A 17,139-nucleotide genomic window follows, 5' to 3' on the forward strand; every position below is an offset into this window, starting at 1 on the left:
ATTCTTACTGTTTAGAATGGAGCAGCTCCAATTTAAATTGTTGGACTCTTTAAAACTGGTCAAGAAATATGAATGGCTTTTGGACTTTTATATGCTGGTAAGAAAAGTGAATTTATGCTATTGCATAATAATAATCTTTGATTTTTCTTTTAGGATTTTTATATAGAGGATCACTGGGAAAAATTACCTGGTGTGTGGAGAGATCACCTGCAAAATCTCCCTCTGGAGGAGTTGGGTGAAGTACTTGAAAATGAAAATGAGTGCAATAGTGTCCATAAAGTCTGGCCTCTGGAGTTGCTGGCTCTAAGGCAACTGGTGAAGAATCTGTCCATAAAGCGAAAAACCGTAGATAGAGCTGTCCCCCAAGTTGGTGCATTATGAAATAATATAATTCGTTAATAATATAATTCGTTAATACGTTTTCCATTTTTAGAATGGTATGTCCTGCCCCCTGCTATACCATCGCAAACTCAAGCACATATTTCGAAAATGTGTAAAGCCAAAAAAATACCATGAGATCACACGAATGGCTGAGATTTGTGCTAAAAGCCACCAAAAGATGTCGGTGGACTTTGTCGTAGATTTTGGAGCAGGTGTGGGACACTTGGCACGCATATTGGGCTACGGTTATGGCATTCAGGTGTGCTGCTTGGAAATGCAAGAGAAATTGAATCATCAAGCAATCGCAATAGATCGAAAATTGGAGACGATGGCAAACAAATTTCTGGAAGCCACAGAAATTGATCATTTTAAGCAACCAAAACATATAACTCAGTGTCTAACCAGTCGCACTACATCGACTGAATTTCTACAGAGTTTGCGCCAAGCCTTAAATTTGAAGACTGATAATTTTCGCTTTGGTATAATAGGATTGCATCCGTGTGGAGACTTGGGTCCTACACTAATGAGAATGTTTTTGGCATGTAAACAGGCCAAGTTCTTGAATTTTGTCAGCTGTTGCTATCAGAAGATGACTACCAAGCAATTAAATTCTCAGACAAGTTTGCCTGGATACCCGCTAAGTAAATTCCTGCAAGTCCAAAATGATTTCCAACTTAGTTATGAAGCGAGAGAAGTATCTTGTCATGCGAACGAGATGTATTTTGATCGGCTTACAACTGGACAACATGAATACCTGAAGATTCATTCTTTACGTGCAGCAGCAGAACGCTTAATACTCCAAGAGTTCCCTCTCCTGCGACACTGCGCCCTACGCAATGTTAAACATCAACCAGGCATGACTTTTGACGAGTAAGTTTTAAAGGCAGATGGAAGTTTAAATGACAATCACACTATGATATTATTCATTGGTATGTATGCAGTTATTTCCAGCAAGCAGTAAAGGGGACTCGTTTCGAAACACTTGACCAACGTATTTGGACAGATAAACAGAAATTGCAAACCCAAAAGGATTTAAAGAACTGGCGACGCATTGTTTGCTTATTTACCTTAAGGCTTTTGCTGGCTCCTCTTGTGGAGAGTATAATATTATATGACCGCGTCTTGTTCTTAATGGAGAATGGTAAGAAATAGTTATGAATAAATCTGCGATTAAGTAACTAATATTTCACTCACTTGCCATTCAGATTGTGAAGTACACATTGAGGCTATTTTCGATCCGAGGCTGTCGCCCAGAAACCACATAACCAGCGCCATTAAAAGCTGATATTAACCCAGGGTCTTATCTGACCATAAATTCCAGCTTATCTCTAACGTAATTATGGTTAACGTATATATGTACATATATTATACATGTATCTTTATTGAAGACGAAATCGCATACAAAAGAATACTTAAAGTCTAGCCAAAAGTCGTTAAACGCGTTGAGATTTCAAAGGATTTACTGCTAATTATTTATAGTAGCCCTTTTCAGCGGCTGCCTCCACAATTGTCCTTATGGCTGTGAAGGCCTCACTGGCCGTTGGCTGTATCTGGACGGCTGGCAATATGAATAAATCCTGACTATCTGGAGGACCACGCAGCTCAAACGTATAAGCTATTGGAATTTCTAGCTCGGCATGAGCCCAATCCATACTGCCGCCACCCGCAGGATAAATGGTTTCATATAAGCTGCCGCTTACATAATCACGACCGCTTTCTGCCTTTATTGCTGCGGCTGCTTTCTTACCGAACTCCTGGAGGTCATCATAGTTATAGACACGTTCTTTGGTGTGTCCGTAGGGGAACATTAGCATTTGAGAGTACGAGTGTAAGGCAATGTATGTCTTTATCTGTTCCTTCTTCGCATGGCTGCGTATAAAATCAATGAGCCGTTGCGTTTCCACCTCACTGCCGGCACTAGGACCAGCATAATCGTAACGTGTGGGATCACTGCTTGACCCAGTAGAGTTCCAATGGTCCGGATAATTGCGATTTAAATCCACTCCTCGACTAGTACCAAAGAGCTGGCGATTTTTACGCCACATTCGATCGTGTTCAAAGGTATACTTGTAACCGTCTGGATTGACACTCGGGAAAACAAACCAATTGTAATCTCTGGCTAGTTTCTGCACTCCTGCATCCTGGGAGGTCAACAGCTCGTTGATAATATACGTAGCTGTGGCCGGTGAAATCCATTCCCGAGCATGTATGCCGGCCTCAATGAAAATCGCTTTATTATTTGGATTAGTTGACAGTTTAATTCCCATAATACGATTATTCTGAGTGCTAGAGCCCATATCCAAGACCGTAAGACGATCCGAATATTTTTCGGCCATCTGGTCTAGCCAGGCGTAAATGGTTTTTAAATGGAAAAAGTGTTGCCAATCCAATTTGGAAGGATCAATGCTGTCAGGCAAAACTTCGCGTAAATTGCTATCAATCTTATCCTGAAAATTATAAGTCTGAAAAAAACAAAAGAGCAAGTCAATAACCATTTTTTGTACTTTGCTTTCCTCTATTACAAGCTTAAAATAACCATCAACTTACCAGGACACGATGCTCGATATGATATGTCTTGAGTAAATCCGCAAAATCTGCCACGCGATGGGCGGCCACCAGAATAGATAGTTTTTGTCCAATCTCCCTTGCATGACCAATAAAGGTTAGACTATCACTTTCGTCTTCTAACTTCTGGAATAACTTGATTTGCTCGTCTGTATCAAATTGTACATTGTAGATGCGATAATGATCATAACGCGCCTGATCTGGTGGCACTTGGCAAGTTTCGCCGCTAACTACGCTGCCTTCTCCGCAATCCACATTTTCACTGGAGACTTTCGAACCTGTATCTGCCATGGCCAAAGTTGTAATGACTAGCCAGAGCGACGCAGAGTGCCAGGTTAGCATATTTAAAATTTTCATTTCTATAGCTCAACAAAATATTTCTTTATTCTCCAAGAAATAAATTAGTGGGAGAGCGAGAGCGTTTTATTTTTGTTCTTTATCTTCATTTCGTTTTGCCTGCGTCAGTATGAGTGAGCGAGTGAAGTGTGTTTGTGTATGTGTGTTTGGGTTGAACAGCTGTTGACTACCACCCATCCAGGCAAGATACGGATACAGTTTGAAATTTCCGTTTTATGGCTGTTATAAAAGATTTTTCTTTGGAAGAAACCAAAGTCTTATCTTGTAAAAATATTTATACACACGTTTTGTGTTTCGGAAACTCTGCAAAAACGGAAAATTATTGGATTTACGACCTAACTGGCCTGTTAACAATCTAATCCGGTTTAATAATTTTCTTTTAAGGCTTAATATTTCTCAGTATTGTTAAAATTCTATTTAATCTCAAAATTTAAATACATTTAATGCTTATTTAAAAAAATGAACAATGAAAGATTGACAGAAAACGTCAAAATTTCACAAAATTCTTTATTTTTTAGCACATCTACATAGAGAGATACAAGTACATATGTAAGTATGTACCTTAATATCTTTGGATCATTTTATCGCTTATTTCTTTTTGCTTCTGCCAAGTGTAAGTGTGGACACTTGGCCATTGCCACTAGAAAACTGTTGCTTTCGACGTTGCAATTCCTGGCATTCCTCATCAAGCAGCCGACGAGACTCCTCCAAATTGGTTTTCTCATCTAAATGTTCTCGCTTCAGTTTCTCGAATTTTAAATGCAACTCTTTTTCGCTATCTTTAAGCTCGTTTTCCTTCTGCTTCACGCGTTGAATGAACATTTGTCGCATCTCCTCCTCCTTAGCCTGAAGGCTTGCCAAATGCTTGCTTCGCTTAGTTTCAAATGTTTTCTGAAATGATACCGGCTGATTATTGCTGTCAACATCCACGAAACCCATCTGCTCCAGTCGTCTTTGGCGATAAAGCTCGTAATGTCGTGTATGGGTCAATTCCCGCAGATCCTCCATGTTAGTGCGAATGAGCATCTCGCGCAGCTTTACAAAATCGCAGTGGGCCTCATTCTCAATGTGAACAGAACCCCATGGATATTGTCGGGCGCGTACTTTTTTACCGGCCACCATTATAAATTCTGTGCTTCCGACAACGGCAAATGGCAAATGCAGATTCATCGACTCGTTCACCTCGGCTACTGTGGCATCGTCCGTCGGGAATTTATAAATGCTAACCTTATTATTAATGAGTTCCTTCATTATGCGGTCCTTAAATCCGTCTAGTTCGCTTTTGGATATGGTATCAGCTTTTGCTATGATTGGAATTATGTTGACTTTGCTATCCAATTGCTTCATACACTCCAGATCCATGGACTTAAGTCCGTGTCCCGTGGGGCAAATGAAATAGAGGCACACGTGCACACGGCTGTCATGATTTGTGGCCATTTGGCGCTTGATTTTTAGTTCTTCTTGCAAGTAAGCCTCAAACTGGGCATCCACATAATCCACCAAAGCTTTGTGCGAGTTGGCCCTGTTTACCTGGTCACCGTAGCCAATGGTGTCGCATATGGTCAGTTTTAAATTGACATTGCTCTCAGTTATTTCATACGTCTGAGCCTTCAGCTTTACATTGGGTATATTGTGGGCACTTGATGTGGAATCGAAGTTGGTGTTGAAAAGCGTATCCATCAGTGTGGATTTTCCCAAAGCAGTCTCACCAATGCACATAATATTGAAATGGAAGCCGTTTTGTACACTTTTATTTACCAATTGATCAGGGGAGGCTATCGAATCCCACATGGCCAGAGAGTTGAAGATGCCTTGGGAGAGCTAATTCTTTATCCTTTGCCGTTGCTATATGAACCATTTCGTGTTTGTATTTCAACTGTACACAATCTGGTTGGTGTTAGAAGTTTTTATATCTTCATGCCAGGTAGTCGACAATGCGCGCCTTATGGTATTATTAGAGACAGCTTAATGGTAACAAGATTTAACGAGATTTTAATTCGTATTTATGATTTTTACCTGCCGGGTATTTTGAAAGAAACAAGGATGCCACTGCCATTTAAATTGACCTGTCTATTGAAGAGTTGCCAGACTTTTGGGTAACGAATAGTCATTCTGGAGCAAAACCTATCGAAAATCGACATGATTATTTTTAATCGAATTTGTGGGAAAAACATCCCTGGGGGTTGCTACGTGAGAATCACAATCGCAATTTATATACCAAGGTGAAAAGTATGGAATTAATGTTGAAAAAAACGAGAAAATTAAGTGGATATTCTGAAATTTTATCAAACAATTTGTTGTGGACACTAACAAACAAAACTGTATCAAGCAATAATCGGAGAAATTTCCTTTCAAACGAACTGTTGACAAATACATAATCTGACATTTCGCAACGTCGATGCGTTATTTCATTCTGAATTACATTAATATTAGTACTATATCAAGATTATCATTGTTACGAGCTGTCACCATGAATACATTTATTTCCTTTTAAAACTGGCTGTGGGACGAGCCTCCAGCAACAAAACACATCAAAATGGCTTCACAAATCGAAATTTACGCACAGATTTGTGTTTTGAATGGAATTACAAAAACGAAATATTCAGATTCCGATGTCGATATTTTACAACCTTATGGGAACGTTCTTTGACTTTTTGCTCTTAGCTGTTCAGTTACTCACCAATATGAGTTCGCCAATATACGAGCATTATCATTGCGCGCCACCGCGTGGTCCAGCTAGATCTTTGTGGAATCGAAAGCAAAAAGAAAAAGTGGGCAAGACAGAATCTGAATCATCGAAAACTTCAGATGTGGATCATTGTGCTGAACCATTGGCCACAATGATCTCGCTGCAAATGATGGCTATGGACGTGATCGACCAGATTCAAGTGCAAGAGGCTTTGCACCAGTGTGCAACATCACAGAGTTCACCAAAGCCAAAGACGACTCCCACAGCGGGCATCGAGATGAAGGCGTTTCCCCCTGTGGGGCACCCACATTCTGTTACTTCTTTATCGACCTGCAACCCCAATCTATCCCTCTCTGCAAAGGCATTCAAGACAAAGACGATTTCGAAAATGCCATCAGCCACAGTCAAAGATCTAACGATAGCAATAACAATGCGAATGCCGAGGCTGCACGCCGACTGCACCGTCAACGCAGTATATCCGAATGCAGCGAGGACAGTTTCATATGCTTTGAAGAAGACGTGGATGAGAATGGTACAATGACCTCGAATGGATGGTGCGATGATGCTGATGATAATGATCCAGAACGTGATGCTGACGACGACTACGATGATGATGAAGACGATGACACTACTGACGAGTTGTGTGATTGTGACGACATCAGTACAAAGTCTCCCAAAAAGGTGAATACAAATGATTAAAATTTACTTTTCGAGTTTTTCTATAACATTTGTCGTTTCTACACAGGTCCGCTTTAATTTGGTACCAGATGTACATGTAATGCGTACGTGGAACTTTGCATATCGGGCTGCTCGAAAGGGTGACTGGCAAGTCTATTCCCGTGACCGTGACAGATTTCAGCAAAGAATAAACCGTCTAGCGCCCATATTAAGTACCGTTCTGAGTTCGAAGCATAGAGAAAAAGTCTACAATGAACGTTTTTCAAAGTAAATTAGTGTATAAATTTCCATTTCCCCTTTATGAAGCCTTTTGATGTACACATTAAATTAGTATGATTATTTGAAATTAAATTCGGCACAAAATGTTTGTGTTATATAATGCAATTGTTTTTCAATAATAGATAAATGCCATAGGCAGTAATAATGAGAAGTTTCCAATAAAATGGCTGTAAGTTTCAACCCTGTTGAAAAAATAATGATTGTCTTCCATATTGTTCATAAATATATGTGCATATATTCTTGATAATACTATATCTAATCTTTTAATTTTAAGAAATGTCTCATGACAGAATTATCTGCTCTCATTGTTTAACGAACCAGTTTGACAATGTATCGTATTGAAAATCAGGATTCATTCGCATTTTCAACTTTCAAACAGGTGTTATTTAATACGAACAAATCTAGTTCTGTCTTTAATTCAAATAATTCTTCACCATTAGATTTCATTTTACACTTATTAAGGAACAGGTTTGATTTGATTCGTTCGATTTATTCTTTATGCTTTGGACATTTGTAGAGCTTCATAATCTTTGCCGTTTACTGCATAAGCAGTTTCTAATACAAAATGTACAACTTTTGCATTCATTTAAGCAAATGTTTCACATTTTATCATTTATTTCAATATTTATATATACATATATATTAAAATTATTTAGCTAATTGATAAACTCCTCCTGAAAACAAAAGTTTATGCTCACGGACCTTACGTTGCAAAAAGTGTTTGAGTTCATCTTGCGTAAATTCGACACCTCCACTATGTGAAGCGAAAAGTCGAAGCATTTGATGGATTCGATCAATGGGCATTGAGTCCAGATTTGTGAGCATTCCAACAATATAAGACCAAAATACCTAAAACGAAATATTTGGAAAATGAAAAAAATAGATATAAAATTTTAAATATATTTATTTAAATTACACAAAAACCTCACAAAATATTTTATCATGGAGTAGCATTGTTTACTATTGCTTCTCCATTCACCTTATCTAATCTTGTGACGCTGTCAAGTAAATTTTATGTTTCTCATTTAATTCCCTTAAATAGGTAACGAATTTGTGTTTAATCAATAGCTTTTGAAAAATAATAAGTAGGGAGCACCTAACTTTCGTGTTTAATAAACACATGATGCACAGAGTGTAAACCTTCTGATAATTGATATTCATGTTACTATATAATTAGCAATCGATTGCTTATAGAAACATACATACATGCATATGTCAATGGGTTCAGCCGACAGCTATTTTTAAAATGATGATTAATCATTTCACATCTCAAGTATACACAATATTTTTTGCTATAAATATCACATACCTGAAGCTCCTCTTCCCGTTGATCACTAGCGGATGCCATGGCCGATTCTAAATCTTCTTCATCAGCTTCTGTGATGCTCATTTCTTCAAATTGAGATTTTTCCGTTTCTTTCTCGATTAGAGTGAAAATTCCTGGCGATGTTTCTGTAATCAACCCATGATTTTGCCAAAAACTTATGCGTCGCCGCAGCGCTGTTGCAGGAACCTTGGTCAATGTACTAAGTTCATCAAGACTCCATTCGTCTATATTTAGTAAATGTAAATAAACATATTTACTATGACAAAAAGTATTCAACATACGTACTTTTGTTCTGAAAATGATAAATTATCACAGCCTGTGTTGGCGGCACTGTCATCTCCATTGTTCGGTTTCCCACTTCGATGACAATGTTAACCCGCCCGGTTACAGTGCGCCAGTTCAGTGTACGGTTGCCCTTGTATGCTTCATAGGCCTTGGTATATTTCTTAAACTCATTCTCTATTTCTTCTGGCAATTGTAGACTCTCCTTATTAAATGAAGGCCAAAATTGTGCCGAAATAATTAGAGACGAAATGTCAAATAATTGGTCATCTAAGAAAGAAAAATAATATATATATTTCGAGAAAAATAGATACAAAATAATTGACTTACTGGCATTGCAATTACCGTCACCATGAATATGGGCATTAATTCTCTTGGAGTCGGTAACATCTTTTAACATCACTTCGCAGCTATGGAGAAGTGATTCTCCAAAACGGATTTTCAACAATTCGAGGTTTCGAATTTCCTTTTCTGAATTAAAGTCAAGCTGGGATATTAGTCTGTCAGCCATTAGATTTCTATATTCGACCATAAATAATTCCTTGCTTCCATAGATATCGACGACCATAGAAATAATGTCGGCAGATCTCATTATTTTCGAACTATTATAACGCATTACATTGGGATCAATGCCAAAGGGATCAGGCTCCCAATTTTCCCAGTTGCTAAACTCATCGGGTCCATTGTCCTTGCCATCTTTTATTGATTCGCCTTTGGCTAGCTCCTCTGACAAATCGGTTGGACCTTCTTCGGTCAGACCGGTTACGACTCTTCGCACTGTGTCATTACGTTTACGAAGATATTCTTTTATGGGCGCTGTAACCATTTCCAAAATCACTCCCGTATTATCTAAATGGCGTATGGCCTTTATGGCAGCAACGTATCCGGTTAATATATCCATAGTGTTAACACCGGGATGAAGAATTCTAGCTTCCAATGAACTGCGTAGGGTTTCTGTTAAATAGGCTCTCATATCGATTTTCTCCATGCAGATTTTTAAATCATCTATCGCAGGTGTGGAGTCCGGATAATCTGAAAAAAGATTTAGCATACATTAAAATAACAAATGGTTTGGTGGTTTCTCTATTCCCTACTATTTTAGAAGTTGTTCATAAATCTTGATAACGGTCTTACCTATAATTATACTGAAAAATTGGCTAATGACATTCTGAGCGAAGGTTTCATACATAAAGTATGTTAGTTTCACTTTGAATGATTGAAGAGAAGCAGGGACTTTAATTGAATCGTGTATGTCCTTTTCTATCCATCCTTTAAAAATATTTGTTAACCAAACTATAATAACATCATTAAGCCACTGGAAAATAAAAGTGATATTATTTTGGATTTATAAAACATATAGGGACTTATAAGACTTATTTTTATTTTCAGTGGCTTACTGTCTCCAACTGTTTAAGATGGCTTCTATCAAAAATTCCTAAACACGTGTCGTTGATATGTTCTTTAATTTTATCTTTAATCAACGCTGTCAATGCGCTTCCAGCAAGCCGATCTGTAAGATTCATTTCAAATAATTTCATATTTGTCTTATTAACCATCTCGGTTAGTTTCTGGCAGCAGCATTGCTCTAGATCAAAATTGCAACCAGTACACGGAAGTTCATCGAACACATCAGAATCTGCAATATGAGATTCCATAAAAAAAGACCACCGAAATAAGTTTACAAATTTACATACCAATGGTGGTGGAGGCCAGTTGTGTATCCTTTGTAAAGAGCCTATAATGCACCCAATAGAATGCTCCGACAATGGTGCTGAATGTAGGCGGCAACTGAGCTAGCATCGCATCTCGCAGGCAAGTCTTAATACCATCCTGTTGCATTAGTTTAGTAGAGCTACTTAATGTGGAGGAGTTAATAGGCTTTGCGTTGGAATTGGCTTTTTCATTAAGTAGCATCAGGCGCGGTTTAATCCTCTCCAAAGAGCGGTAGCCGACATGTAGCTCATTGATAGCTTCTATGAACTGGGCAAACAATTTGTTTTTATCAGACACCGATTGATCGGCCAATGCATCGCTCTGCAGATCCGATGGATTGACTCCAGCGTACAATTGTTTCCAAAACGATGGCACTATTGTATTCCTTATTGCCGACTGTACTTCTAGATCGATTATGGCTGTTAATGCATCGGCGCTTCCCAAATTTGAAAGATGCCGGCAAACATTCTCGTAAACTGCCTCGTCAACGGGCTCATCGGGAGCGTTTATCTGCAATTTTGTATAAGGGTAATTGAAATTTTTGTGGCAATAACGAACAGGATGGTTGAACTAACCACACCGCCCAGGACAGGAAAAATTTTAAGCGCATCGCTCCACAATGCATCAAAGTCGCACATTTCTCTAAAAAAAATAACGAATTCAAATTGCAAAATACCTAAGAATGGACACATGTATGTATGTACATACATATGTATGTAAATATATCTGGACTCTGTTAAGATAACGTCGCAAAGTCTGGGCAATATTGATATAATATAATTGATTTTAAATTAGGAAACAATAAATATTTTACTGTGTAATTCATTACTAGTTATAAAAATATAATACAACATGGCGATGTTATTAATTTATTAGAAATTTTGTTTATTACTTTAAATGAAAATTCGATGTTCCAGTTTCATTGTTCCTTTCACGTTGCTACCTTGACGAGGGTCACGTTAAAATAGGCTTTCCGTTGCTTACCATTGCATTTACTTGCCACTCACATTTGTTTATATAAATTTTGAAACAAACTTGTATGAAAAATGCTGAGGTCTCGGATTTTTTCGTTACTCCCTCGCAGAAGATGCATTTCATATTTTTCCAATGAATTCAACAATTTGGCAAATAACTTTTCTGAATCCAATCCAACGAAAAATTTAGCTATATTTGTTGACTCGGATCATCAAACGGAATTTCTGGAACAGCTGGTGAAACTCAGGTATAACTTAAAGTTATTAAATAAAACTTTTTAACTTAACAAGTGATTTCTCTCAATAATAGACAACAAAAAGAGTGTACATCTGTTTCCCTTTTTTCTGGTGCTCTAGTAAAGCAACTACTGGAGTCCTCTGCTAATCCGCAAGAGGCAATCAATATCCTTCGTAATCCCACGCAATATGGCTTATTTGTCGACAATTTCTCTGGGTCCTATTTTATTGACTATTTTTTACACAACGGCCACGCACTCGAGGCGGCACAGGTCTCAGCACTTTTAGTTGAACGAGGCTTATGCAACAGCGAACTACTTCAATCCCTCTGCATCCAATCCTTCTACACATGGGTGAAAGATTACAAACCTGAGCCATTGACCCCTACTGAGGCACAGGACAAAAAGTTGGCAAAGCCTGAAGTCGTGAGTATTAAATATTATTCAAATTCTAATAAACTCGCTAATACATTGTTTTTGTAGGAAAAAGTTCGAGTTAAATTTATACGAAACCTTCCAGAACATACAAAAGATACAGAGGAAATTATACTCGGACAGGCCTTGACAAAATGTGCTACATTTAATGAACTGGGACAAAATATTGCCTTATTGGGTTTTGTTTTGTCTGCCCAATTGGTTAATGCTACCAAGTTCCTACAGCAACATCGTGGGGTTTTTCACAAGGAAATTCTTCAATTATGTCAGACACTAGTCAACAGTCTGAAAGTGGATCAAGCGGATGAGTTTCTTCAACTTTTGGAGCAAACGATTGGTTCAGCAAACGAAAACCCAATCGACAAGCTTTTAGACGCTCAAGTGAAACAAAGCGTTAAGAATTTGGAACCAAAACTCTTATCTGAATACGCAGAAACCTATAAGGAGTGGGTTACAAACTTTGATCTTGCTGTTAAGAAACAAATAGCGACTCGTGATCTGCATGAGCGTGTTAAAAACATTCAAAGTACACTGGATCAGCTAGACGAAAAGCGACAAGCACTTTGGTTTTACGAGAACAAAGATGATATCGATATACAGATATTTAAGAAGAAAATCTATTATCCAAAACGCTGGTTTGGCAAGAAAAAGAAGCCCAAAGCAGTCGACACCTTTTATGTGCCGCCAAACATTACAAAAAGTGCAAATTAAGTAACATTTCTTTTTAAATTAAAAACAAAAAACTAATTGAAGATTTTTTTCGTCTTAAATATGATATAAAAGGATTATAAAAGAAAGTAATTTGTTGAATTCAAAGAATCAATCAATAGAGTACCCTTAATTTTCCAATTTATTTTTATTTTATTGTACTGTGTTCGTAACCCAACACACGGCCGATTTAACTAATAGTAATTGGGATGGGGGGAGGTCGCCACTGGCTACTGGCTGCTTCAACTTAATTGATAATTCCGAATCTATCGTATTTTTAAATGCGTCTGCTGATGTTTCTTCAAGTGATCGCTGCGAACGAATCTTCTACAGCACTGCGGACAGGCATAAGGCTTTTCACCTGTGTGCGTTCGTATATGTCGATTAAGATCATCCTGACGTTTAAATCTTTTCTCACATTGCTGACATCGAAATGGGCGATCCCGATCTTGGACAAACTGAGGCATGCCATAGGTGCTGGGTCCATCCTGTGGCGGTAGTTGAGATAGTGTATTTACAATTTCGTCGGCAGGCTCATATTTTACTTCCGGCTTGGCACTGTAGCATGGAGTCATCTGAAGATCAGTTGGCAAAGAAGGTGCTGCCACTATTTGATATTTATCGCTGTGCTCGGGCCGCTCCAATTTGATTTTCAGCGGTTTGTGGTCGAATCCCAGATCCGCAGGTTGATGCTGCTGAGCATGCAGCTGATGGGATTGAGAATGCTGAATTGGGCTATCGTCATCGCCCGCTTCACCAACACCACCGCCACTTAGCACAGCCATAAAATGGAACCCCGAATCTGCATCCGATGGCTCTGTTAAATTCTTCATTGATTTAATCTTGGAACTGCTTGGCGCTGATCGTTTCGGTGTGCTGGCAATGGTCTTTAATTGCCGGTCATGTGTCGCCAGATGTTTCGTTAGATGATCACTGCGGGAGAACTTCTTGGTACATTGTATGCACTCAAACGGTTTTTCACCTGTATGGGTGCGCAGGTGCCGGTTGAGTTCGTCGGAGCGAGTAAAACCCTTGCCGCACTTGGGTTCACTGCAAACGAAAGGTTTAATACCCGTGTGCCAGGTTAGATGAGAGCGCAGGTGAGAACTTTTTCCATAGCTTTTTGTACAATTGTCGTAAGGACAAACGAATTTGCGCTTCGGGTCGACCGCATGAGGAGTGGCCAGCAGTTTAATAGTGGGCATTATGCGTATCTTAGAGTTTGAGTTGCTATTGCTATTGCCGACGAATTGAAGGCCATCCTCATTGTTGTTCTCAGTGGTACCAACTCTACTGTGTGCATTTACGTTTTCGAGATCCAATGGCGGGGGCGGCGCCTCCACCGACATATCCTGTTTGTGCTTCATATCGTCAAAAATTGTTGAGGCCCTCAGAATGACATCTGGCGCCTGTTCGTTTTGTATAGCCCCACCACCGCCGCTGCCTAGAGTCGAAAATGTTGCCGCTGCCGTTTGTGGTGGTTGTTTCGTCGTGGATTCTATAGGCGTTAACGTTGATGTCGTCAGCATGTGGGGTGTGGGCGTGTTTGGAATTGGAATTGGTATTACTTGTGACATTACGCTTGCGTTGCGTATCCGTATTGATATCCAAATTCAGCAAGTTTACCGTAAACGTCATTCATGTAAATGACTGTGTGACTGACTGTTCAATTTCAAGCACAATCTAAGTTACCGAGTTATTCAAAAATTCGTATAAAGGAAATTCTGCAGATAGTGGGCGTGGGCGTGGGCGTCGGCCGCATTCATTTGTCAGAAAATTGGTCCCTGTCCCATAGCCAGACAAACTACGTTTTAATAGACTGCATATGGCTCACACATTTTTCAACCGATTTGACAAAAATATACACATATTTCCACCAATATTATGTTTTAATTCCTTTATTTATAATAGCTAAGTAGGCGACTAGTGGTGATAAAAAGTTGCGTCTGGTTTTGTTTATCGTGGTTTTACCATCACTAAGACGACATCTGCAAATATCGAAAAATATCGATACTACGTGACTTTATCGATAAAACGTTGCTTTGTTGTTTCGATTGATGACTGCTGAAAAATACTAACATTGCCCAACACTGCTTGTCATTGACATAAACAAACACCAAAGGTCTAAGGTAAGCGTCACAACGTCGTCCGTCAAAAAGAATCCATAAGAAAGACATCGTGCACCCAGTAATTTCAGGACTTACTCCTGTTGACAGCAATATGTCAGAGATTGGAACTCGTCAAAGAGAGAAGCGTAAACCCACCATTTGGACGCGCGAAAAGATTTATAAGCTAATTGAACTATACCGATCGTCGGATTGTTTATGGAATCATTATTCGGAGTTGTACAAGAACAAGGACTGCCGGAGTAGAGCCATTGAGCACATTTGCAGATCTTTGGGAATAACAAAACTTACTTATGCCAAAAAAGTGCACAACCTACGGAATCAGTTCAATTCAGAATTAAAAAAGTTGGAGCGTCGCTTAGAGGAATCTGGATCTGGACCTACTCAGGAGAAGACATGTCGTTGGGAACACTTTGAAACTCTAAAGTTTCTACGTACTGTGATTGAACCCCGGCCTGGATTTCAAGCTGGCCAAACACAATGCAAGGTATAGTCATGTTTAGGTAAATTTATTTACTTAAAAACTTACCCCAAATTATTTTCCAGAAACTGATTAACAAAATGGAGTGTACATATACTGAAGCAACGGGAGACAATGAAACTACTGGATCTGTTGCGAAAAGTGAATTTGACAGTATTGAACAACTAATTTGTGCAGATGACATCAACACCCACAGTTTAGAGCCTCCAAAGGCATCACCTGTATTAACCAATAATTCAGCACCTGCATCAATGCCCACTTCTACATCACTAACCGACACAAATTTGGTACAAAAAACAAATGAGATCTTGTCCCTTTCCAAACCCATCCAAGCTGTAGCAGCTGGCCGGGATCAGTGGGATGCGTTTGGTGAACTTATAGCTAATGAATTTCGCAACTTAAACTCTCCACTTTCACGAAAAAAACTTAAACGCAGAATTATGCAAATAATACTTGAAGTTGGCGAAGAGGATGACCAACTCTATCCCGTTGCAAATGCATAGGGCTAACCCTTCCAAATGTTAACATAATAATTTATAAATATTTCGTACTCACGGCTGGGCCGTATTTTTCATTCCCTTTTTATATTGGTTTGACTATGGTCTGACAGATTTTTGTTAAACTTACTGCATGTTTGGACCTTATTTTAAAGTCCTTATTTTAAGTTCAATGTTCGTTATACATATACGCTAGTTGTTGCCTTCTTATTGTAACTGTAATTTTATAGAAATAGAAAATAAATAAATCTTGTTATAAGTATTTATTTAGTTGCATAAACAGCAAAATGAGGTTAACAAAACTAATTTCAAAAGTAAGATGATTAACTTAGATTTGATCTTTACAACTACCAGATGTGGAATAATTGTTGGCAGCCATACTTGGACTTTACGAAAGGCTATCGATGTGAAACGCAACTTAAAAGAGATTAGTCTAAATCTGTGTGCCTAACAGAGTAATCATTATTATTTTGTCAGAACTTTAAGTCCTTTATTGCCTGTGGTAGGTCCGGTAGTTTTATATCTTTAATTTGTTGTGGAATGTTCATACTTTTCACGGCACTAACGGCACGTGCTGGGGCAGCTGATATGCCAGCTTCTTGCTTGACCAACTTATTCTGCTCTTCAATACGTGCCATTATATCGTTCATGTTTGTTTGCAGCACCATTCCGCCCATAACCAATTCTGAGAGAATATGATGAACGGCATCGGCGTGAAATATTAAATCCAATTCACAAACATTCTCAAAACATTTATCCAACGTTTCGACGAACACTTGTATTAAGTCTAGAATGCCCAGTTCACTTTCGGACGAGTCCACACAAAACACGAAGTATAATGTGGCATAATGACGATATATTAATTTATAGTCAGAGCCACCAATCAAACTATTGCAAAAGAGGTGGATATACAAGTATAAAATAGTAAATAATGTAACAATGGAAGTGTTTTTTACCTGCCACCCTCTAAAAAGTTGCAAACGTTATCGTCGCGTTTGGAAACAAGTTGGAATGTCTCCTTAATGATTTGTTGCTGCAGACTTTCATCCTGGAAAAAAGAAATTTGATTTAAATGTGTAATGGATGTTTATAAGATGAGAGATTCTTACAAAGTATTGGTAAAACTTTGATAACCGCGGCTTTCCATGATTATTAAACACCAAAATAGCCTTTATCATTTTCGCGATAACCGGAAAACCTCTGATTTCAGTGGTTTGTATTGAAGGGCTTTGTTCTTCTTGGGCATATGCAAGAGATCTCCAATTGAACCCTATAAATTTACGTTTCTTTTACAAATTGGAAATTGTTCAACAAGGGACATATGTTTTCTTGAAAAATTAGTGTGGTTTTACGTTTTCTTTTCTCTGAAGAATATTGGTTTAGTAACAGTTGATTTAATGATTAAACCAGG

The 17,139-nt window shown here is 38.5% G+C and overlaps 9 protein-coding genes across 10 annotated transcripts; 4 read left to right on the forward strand and 5 right to left on the reverse strand.

Moving 5' to 3' along the window:
• The first annotated feature begins 15 nt into the window (after window positions 1–15).
• LOC137575956 (methyltransferase-like protein 25B) lies at window positions 16–1,813 on the forward strand. The gene is made up of 5 exons (XM_068288747.1): window positions 16–97; window positions 154–366; window positions 434–1,251; window positions 1,323–1,522; window positions 1,587–1,813. Exons 1-5 carry the CDS (start codon window positions 17–19, stop codon window positions 1,664–1,666), a joined length of 1,392 nt encoding a protein of 463 aa, XP_068144848.1. The 5' UTR covers window position 16; the 3' UTR covers window positions 1,667–1,813.
• LOC137575957 (zinc carboxypeptidase) lies at window positions 1,719–3,415 on the reverse strand. Its single transcript, XM_068288748.1, has 2 exons — window positions 2,929–3,415; window positions 1,719–2,843 (listed from the first exon to the last, which is right to left on the reverse strand). Exons 1-2 carry the CDS (start codon window positions 3,301–3,303, stop codon window positions 1,851–1,853), a joined length of 1,368 nt encoding a protein of 455 aa, XP_068144849.1. The 5' UTR covers window positions 3,304–3,415; the 3' UTR covers window positions 1,719–1,850.
• A 280-nt stretch (window positions 3,416–3,695) lies between these two features.
• Window positions 3,696–5,353, reverse strand: Septin5 (Septin 5). The gene is given in 3 exon segments (XM_068289938.1): window positions 3,696–5,073; window positions 5,075–5,245; window positions 5,320–5,353. Coding segments are annotated over 2 exon segments (1,269 nt in total). The 5' UTR covers window positions 5,162–5,245; window positions 5,320–5,353; the 3' UTR covers window positions 3,696–3,891.
• A 150-nt stretch (window positions 5,354–5,503) lies between these two features.
• Window positions 5,504–7,054, forward strand: PPP1R15 (Protein phosphatase 1 regulatory subunit 15). The gene is given in 3 exon segments (XM_068289939.1): window positions 5,504–6,314; window positions 6,317–6,673; window positions 6,738–7,054. Coding segments are annotated over 3 exon segments (960 nt in total). The 5' UTR covers window positions 5,504–5,915; the 3' UTR covers window positions 6,942–7,054.
• Window positions 7,055–7,530: 476 nt separating this feature from the next.
• mr (anaphase promoting complex subunit morula) lies at window positions 7,531–11,038 on the reverse strand. Of its 2 annotated transcripts, XM_068289937.1 has the most exons (9): window positions 10,980–11,038; window positions 10,847–10,913; window positions 10,253–10,781; window positions 9,956–10,194; window positions 9,693–9,873; window positions 8,889–9,590; window positions 8,562–8,828; window positions 8,259–8,500; window positions 7,531–7,798 (listed from the first exon to the last, which is right to left on the reverse strand). In XM_068289937.1, the coding sequence occupies exons 2-9, from the start codon at window positions 10,907–10,909 to the stop codon at window positions 7,598–7,600; spliced, it is 2,424 nt and encodes an 807-aa protein (XP_068146038.1). In that variant the 5' UTR covers window positions 10,910–10,913; window positions 10,980–11,038; the 3' UTR covers window positions 7,531–7,597. The 2 variants fall into 2 exon arrangements, with proteins under 2 accessions (XP_068146038.1, XP_068146037.1); XM_068289936.1 differs by lacking the exon at window positions 10,980–11,038 and having other exon boundaries at window positions 10,847–10,970.
• Window positions 11,039–11,259: 221 nt separating this feature from the next.
• Window positions 11,260–12,765, forward strand: LOC137576251 (uncharacterized). The gene is made up of 3 exons (XM_068289244.1): window positions 11,260–11,493; window positions 11,556–11,907; window positions 11,965–12,765. Exons 1-3 carry the CDS (start codon window positions 11,318–11,320, stop codon window positions 12,625–12,627), a joined length of 1,191 nt encoding a protein of 396 aa, XP_068145345.1. The 5' UTR covers window positions 11,260–11,317; the 3' UTR covers window positions 12,628–12,765.
• LOC137576250 (zinc finger protein 84) lies at window positions 12,754–14,579 on the reverse strand. Its single transcript, XM_068289243.1, has one exon. The coding sequence runs from the start codon at window positions 14,199–14,201 to the stop codon at window positions 12,891–12,893; it is 1,311 nt and encodes a 436-aa protein (XP_068145344.1). The 5' UTR covers window positions 14,202–14,579; the 3' UTR covers window positions 12,754–12,890.
• Window positions 14,580–14,680: 101 nt separating this feature from the next.
• Window positions 14,681–15,990, forward strand: LOC137576252 (uncharacterized). The gene is made up of 3 exons (XM_068289246.1): window positions 14,681–14,753; window positions 14,813–15,237; window positions 15,297–15,990. Exons 2-3 carry the CDS (start codon window positions 14,845–14,847, stop codon window positions 15,732–15,734), a joined length of 831 nt encoding a protein of 276 aa, XP_068145347.1. The 5' UTR covers window positions 14,681–14,753; window positions 14,813–14,844; the 3' UTR covers window positions 15,735–15,990.
• On the reverse strand, window positions 15,977–17,093 carry or (AP-3 complex subunit sigma-2 or). The gene is made up of 3 exons (XM_068289247.1): window positions 16,838–17,093; window positions 16,685–16,776; window positions 15,977–16,616 (listed from the first exon to the last, which is right to left on the reverse strand). The coding sequence occupies exons 1-3, from the start codon at window positions 16,904–16,906 to the stop codon at window positions 16,202–16,204; spliced, it is 576 nt and encodes a 191-aa protein (XP_068145348.1). The 5' UTR covers window positions 16,907–17,093; the 3' UTR covers window positions 15,977–16,201.
• Between the last annotated feature and the right edge of the window lie 46 nt (window positions 17,094–17,139).

This window comes from Drosophila tropicalis, unplaced genomic scaffold (genome assembly GCF_018151085.1).
Source record: "Drosophila tropicalis isolate 14030-0801.00 unplaced genomic scaffold, ASM1815108v1 contig_593, whole genome shotgun sequence".
NCBI lineage: Eukaryota > Metazoa > Arthropoda > Insecta > Diptera > Drosophilidae > Drosophila > Drosophila tropicalis.

Bases quoted from the DNA above. Each gene is read 5' to 3' on its own strand.
- LOC137576251 (XM_068289244.1), top strand. From the start codon at position 11,318: ATGCTGAGGTCTCGGATTTTTTCGTTACTCCCTCGCAGAAGATGCATT. The intron at 11,494-11,555 runs GTATAACTTAAA...TCTCAATAATAG, and splicing joins GAACAGCTGGTGAAACTCAG to ACAACAAAAAGAGTGTACAT. The intron at 11,908-11,964 runs GTGAGTATTAAA...TTGTTTTTGTAG, and splicing joins AGTTGGCAAAGCCTGAAGTC to GAAAAAGTTCGAGTTAAATT.
- mr (XM_068289936.1), bottom strand. From the start codon at position 10,963: ATGTGTCCATTCTTAGGTATTTTGCAATTTGAATTCGTTATTTTTTTT. The intron at 10,195-10,252 runs GTATGTAAATTT...CTCATATTGCAG, and splicing joins ACTGGCCTCCACCACCATTG to ATTCTGATGTGTTCGATGAA. The intron at 8,501-8,561 runs GTACGTATGTTG...TACTAAATATAG, and splicing joins TTATCATTTTCAGAACAAAA to ACGAATGGAGTCTTGATGAA.
- LOC137575957 (XM_068288748.1), bottom strand. From the start codon at position 3,303: ATGAAAATTTTAAATATGCTAACCTGGCACTCTGCGTCGCTCTGGCTA. The intron at 2,844-2,928 runs GTAAGTTGATGG...TGTTTTTTTCAG, and splicing joins ATATCGAGCATCGTGTCCTG to ACTTATAATTTTCAGGATAA.
- LOC137576250 (XM_068289243.1), bottom strand. From the start codon at position 14,201: ATGTCACAAGTAATACCAATTCCAATTCCAAACACGCCCACACCCCAC.
- LOC137575956 (XM_068288747.1), top strand. From the start codon at position 17: ATGGAGCAGCTCCAATTTAAATTGTTGGACTCTTTAAAACTGGTCAAG. The intron at 98-153 runs GTAAGAAAAGTG...TTTTTCTTTTAG, and splicing joins TTTTGGACTTTTATATGCTG to GATTTTTATATAGAGGATCA. The intron at 1,523-1,586 runs GTAAGAAATAGT...CTTGCCATTCAG, and splicing joins CTTGTTCTTAATGGAGAATG to ATTGTGAAGTACACATTGAG.
- LOC137576252 (XM_068289246.1), top strand. From the start codon at position 14,845: ATGTCAGAGATTGGAACTCGTCAAAGAGAGAAGCGTAAACCCACCATT. The intron at 15,238-15,296 runs GTATAGTCATGT...ATTATTTTCCAG, and splicing joins CTGGCCAAACACAATGCAAG to AAACTGATTAACAAAATGGA.
- or (XM_068289247.1), bottom strand. From the start codon at position 16,906: ATGATAAAGGCTATTTTGGTGTTTAATAATCATGGAAAGCCGCGGTTA. The intron at 16,777-16,837 runs GTAAGAATCTCT...TCTTTTTTCCAG, and splicing joins CAAAGTTTTACCAATACTTT to GATGAAAGTCTGCAGCAACA. The intron at 16,617-16,684 runs GTAAAAAACACT...CTTTTGCAATAG, and splicing joins AACTTTTTAGAGGGTGGCAG to TTTGATTGGTGGCTCTGACT.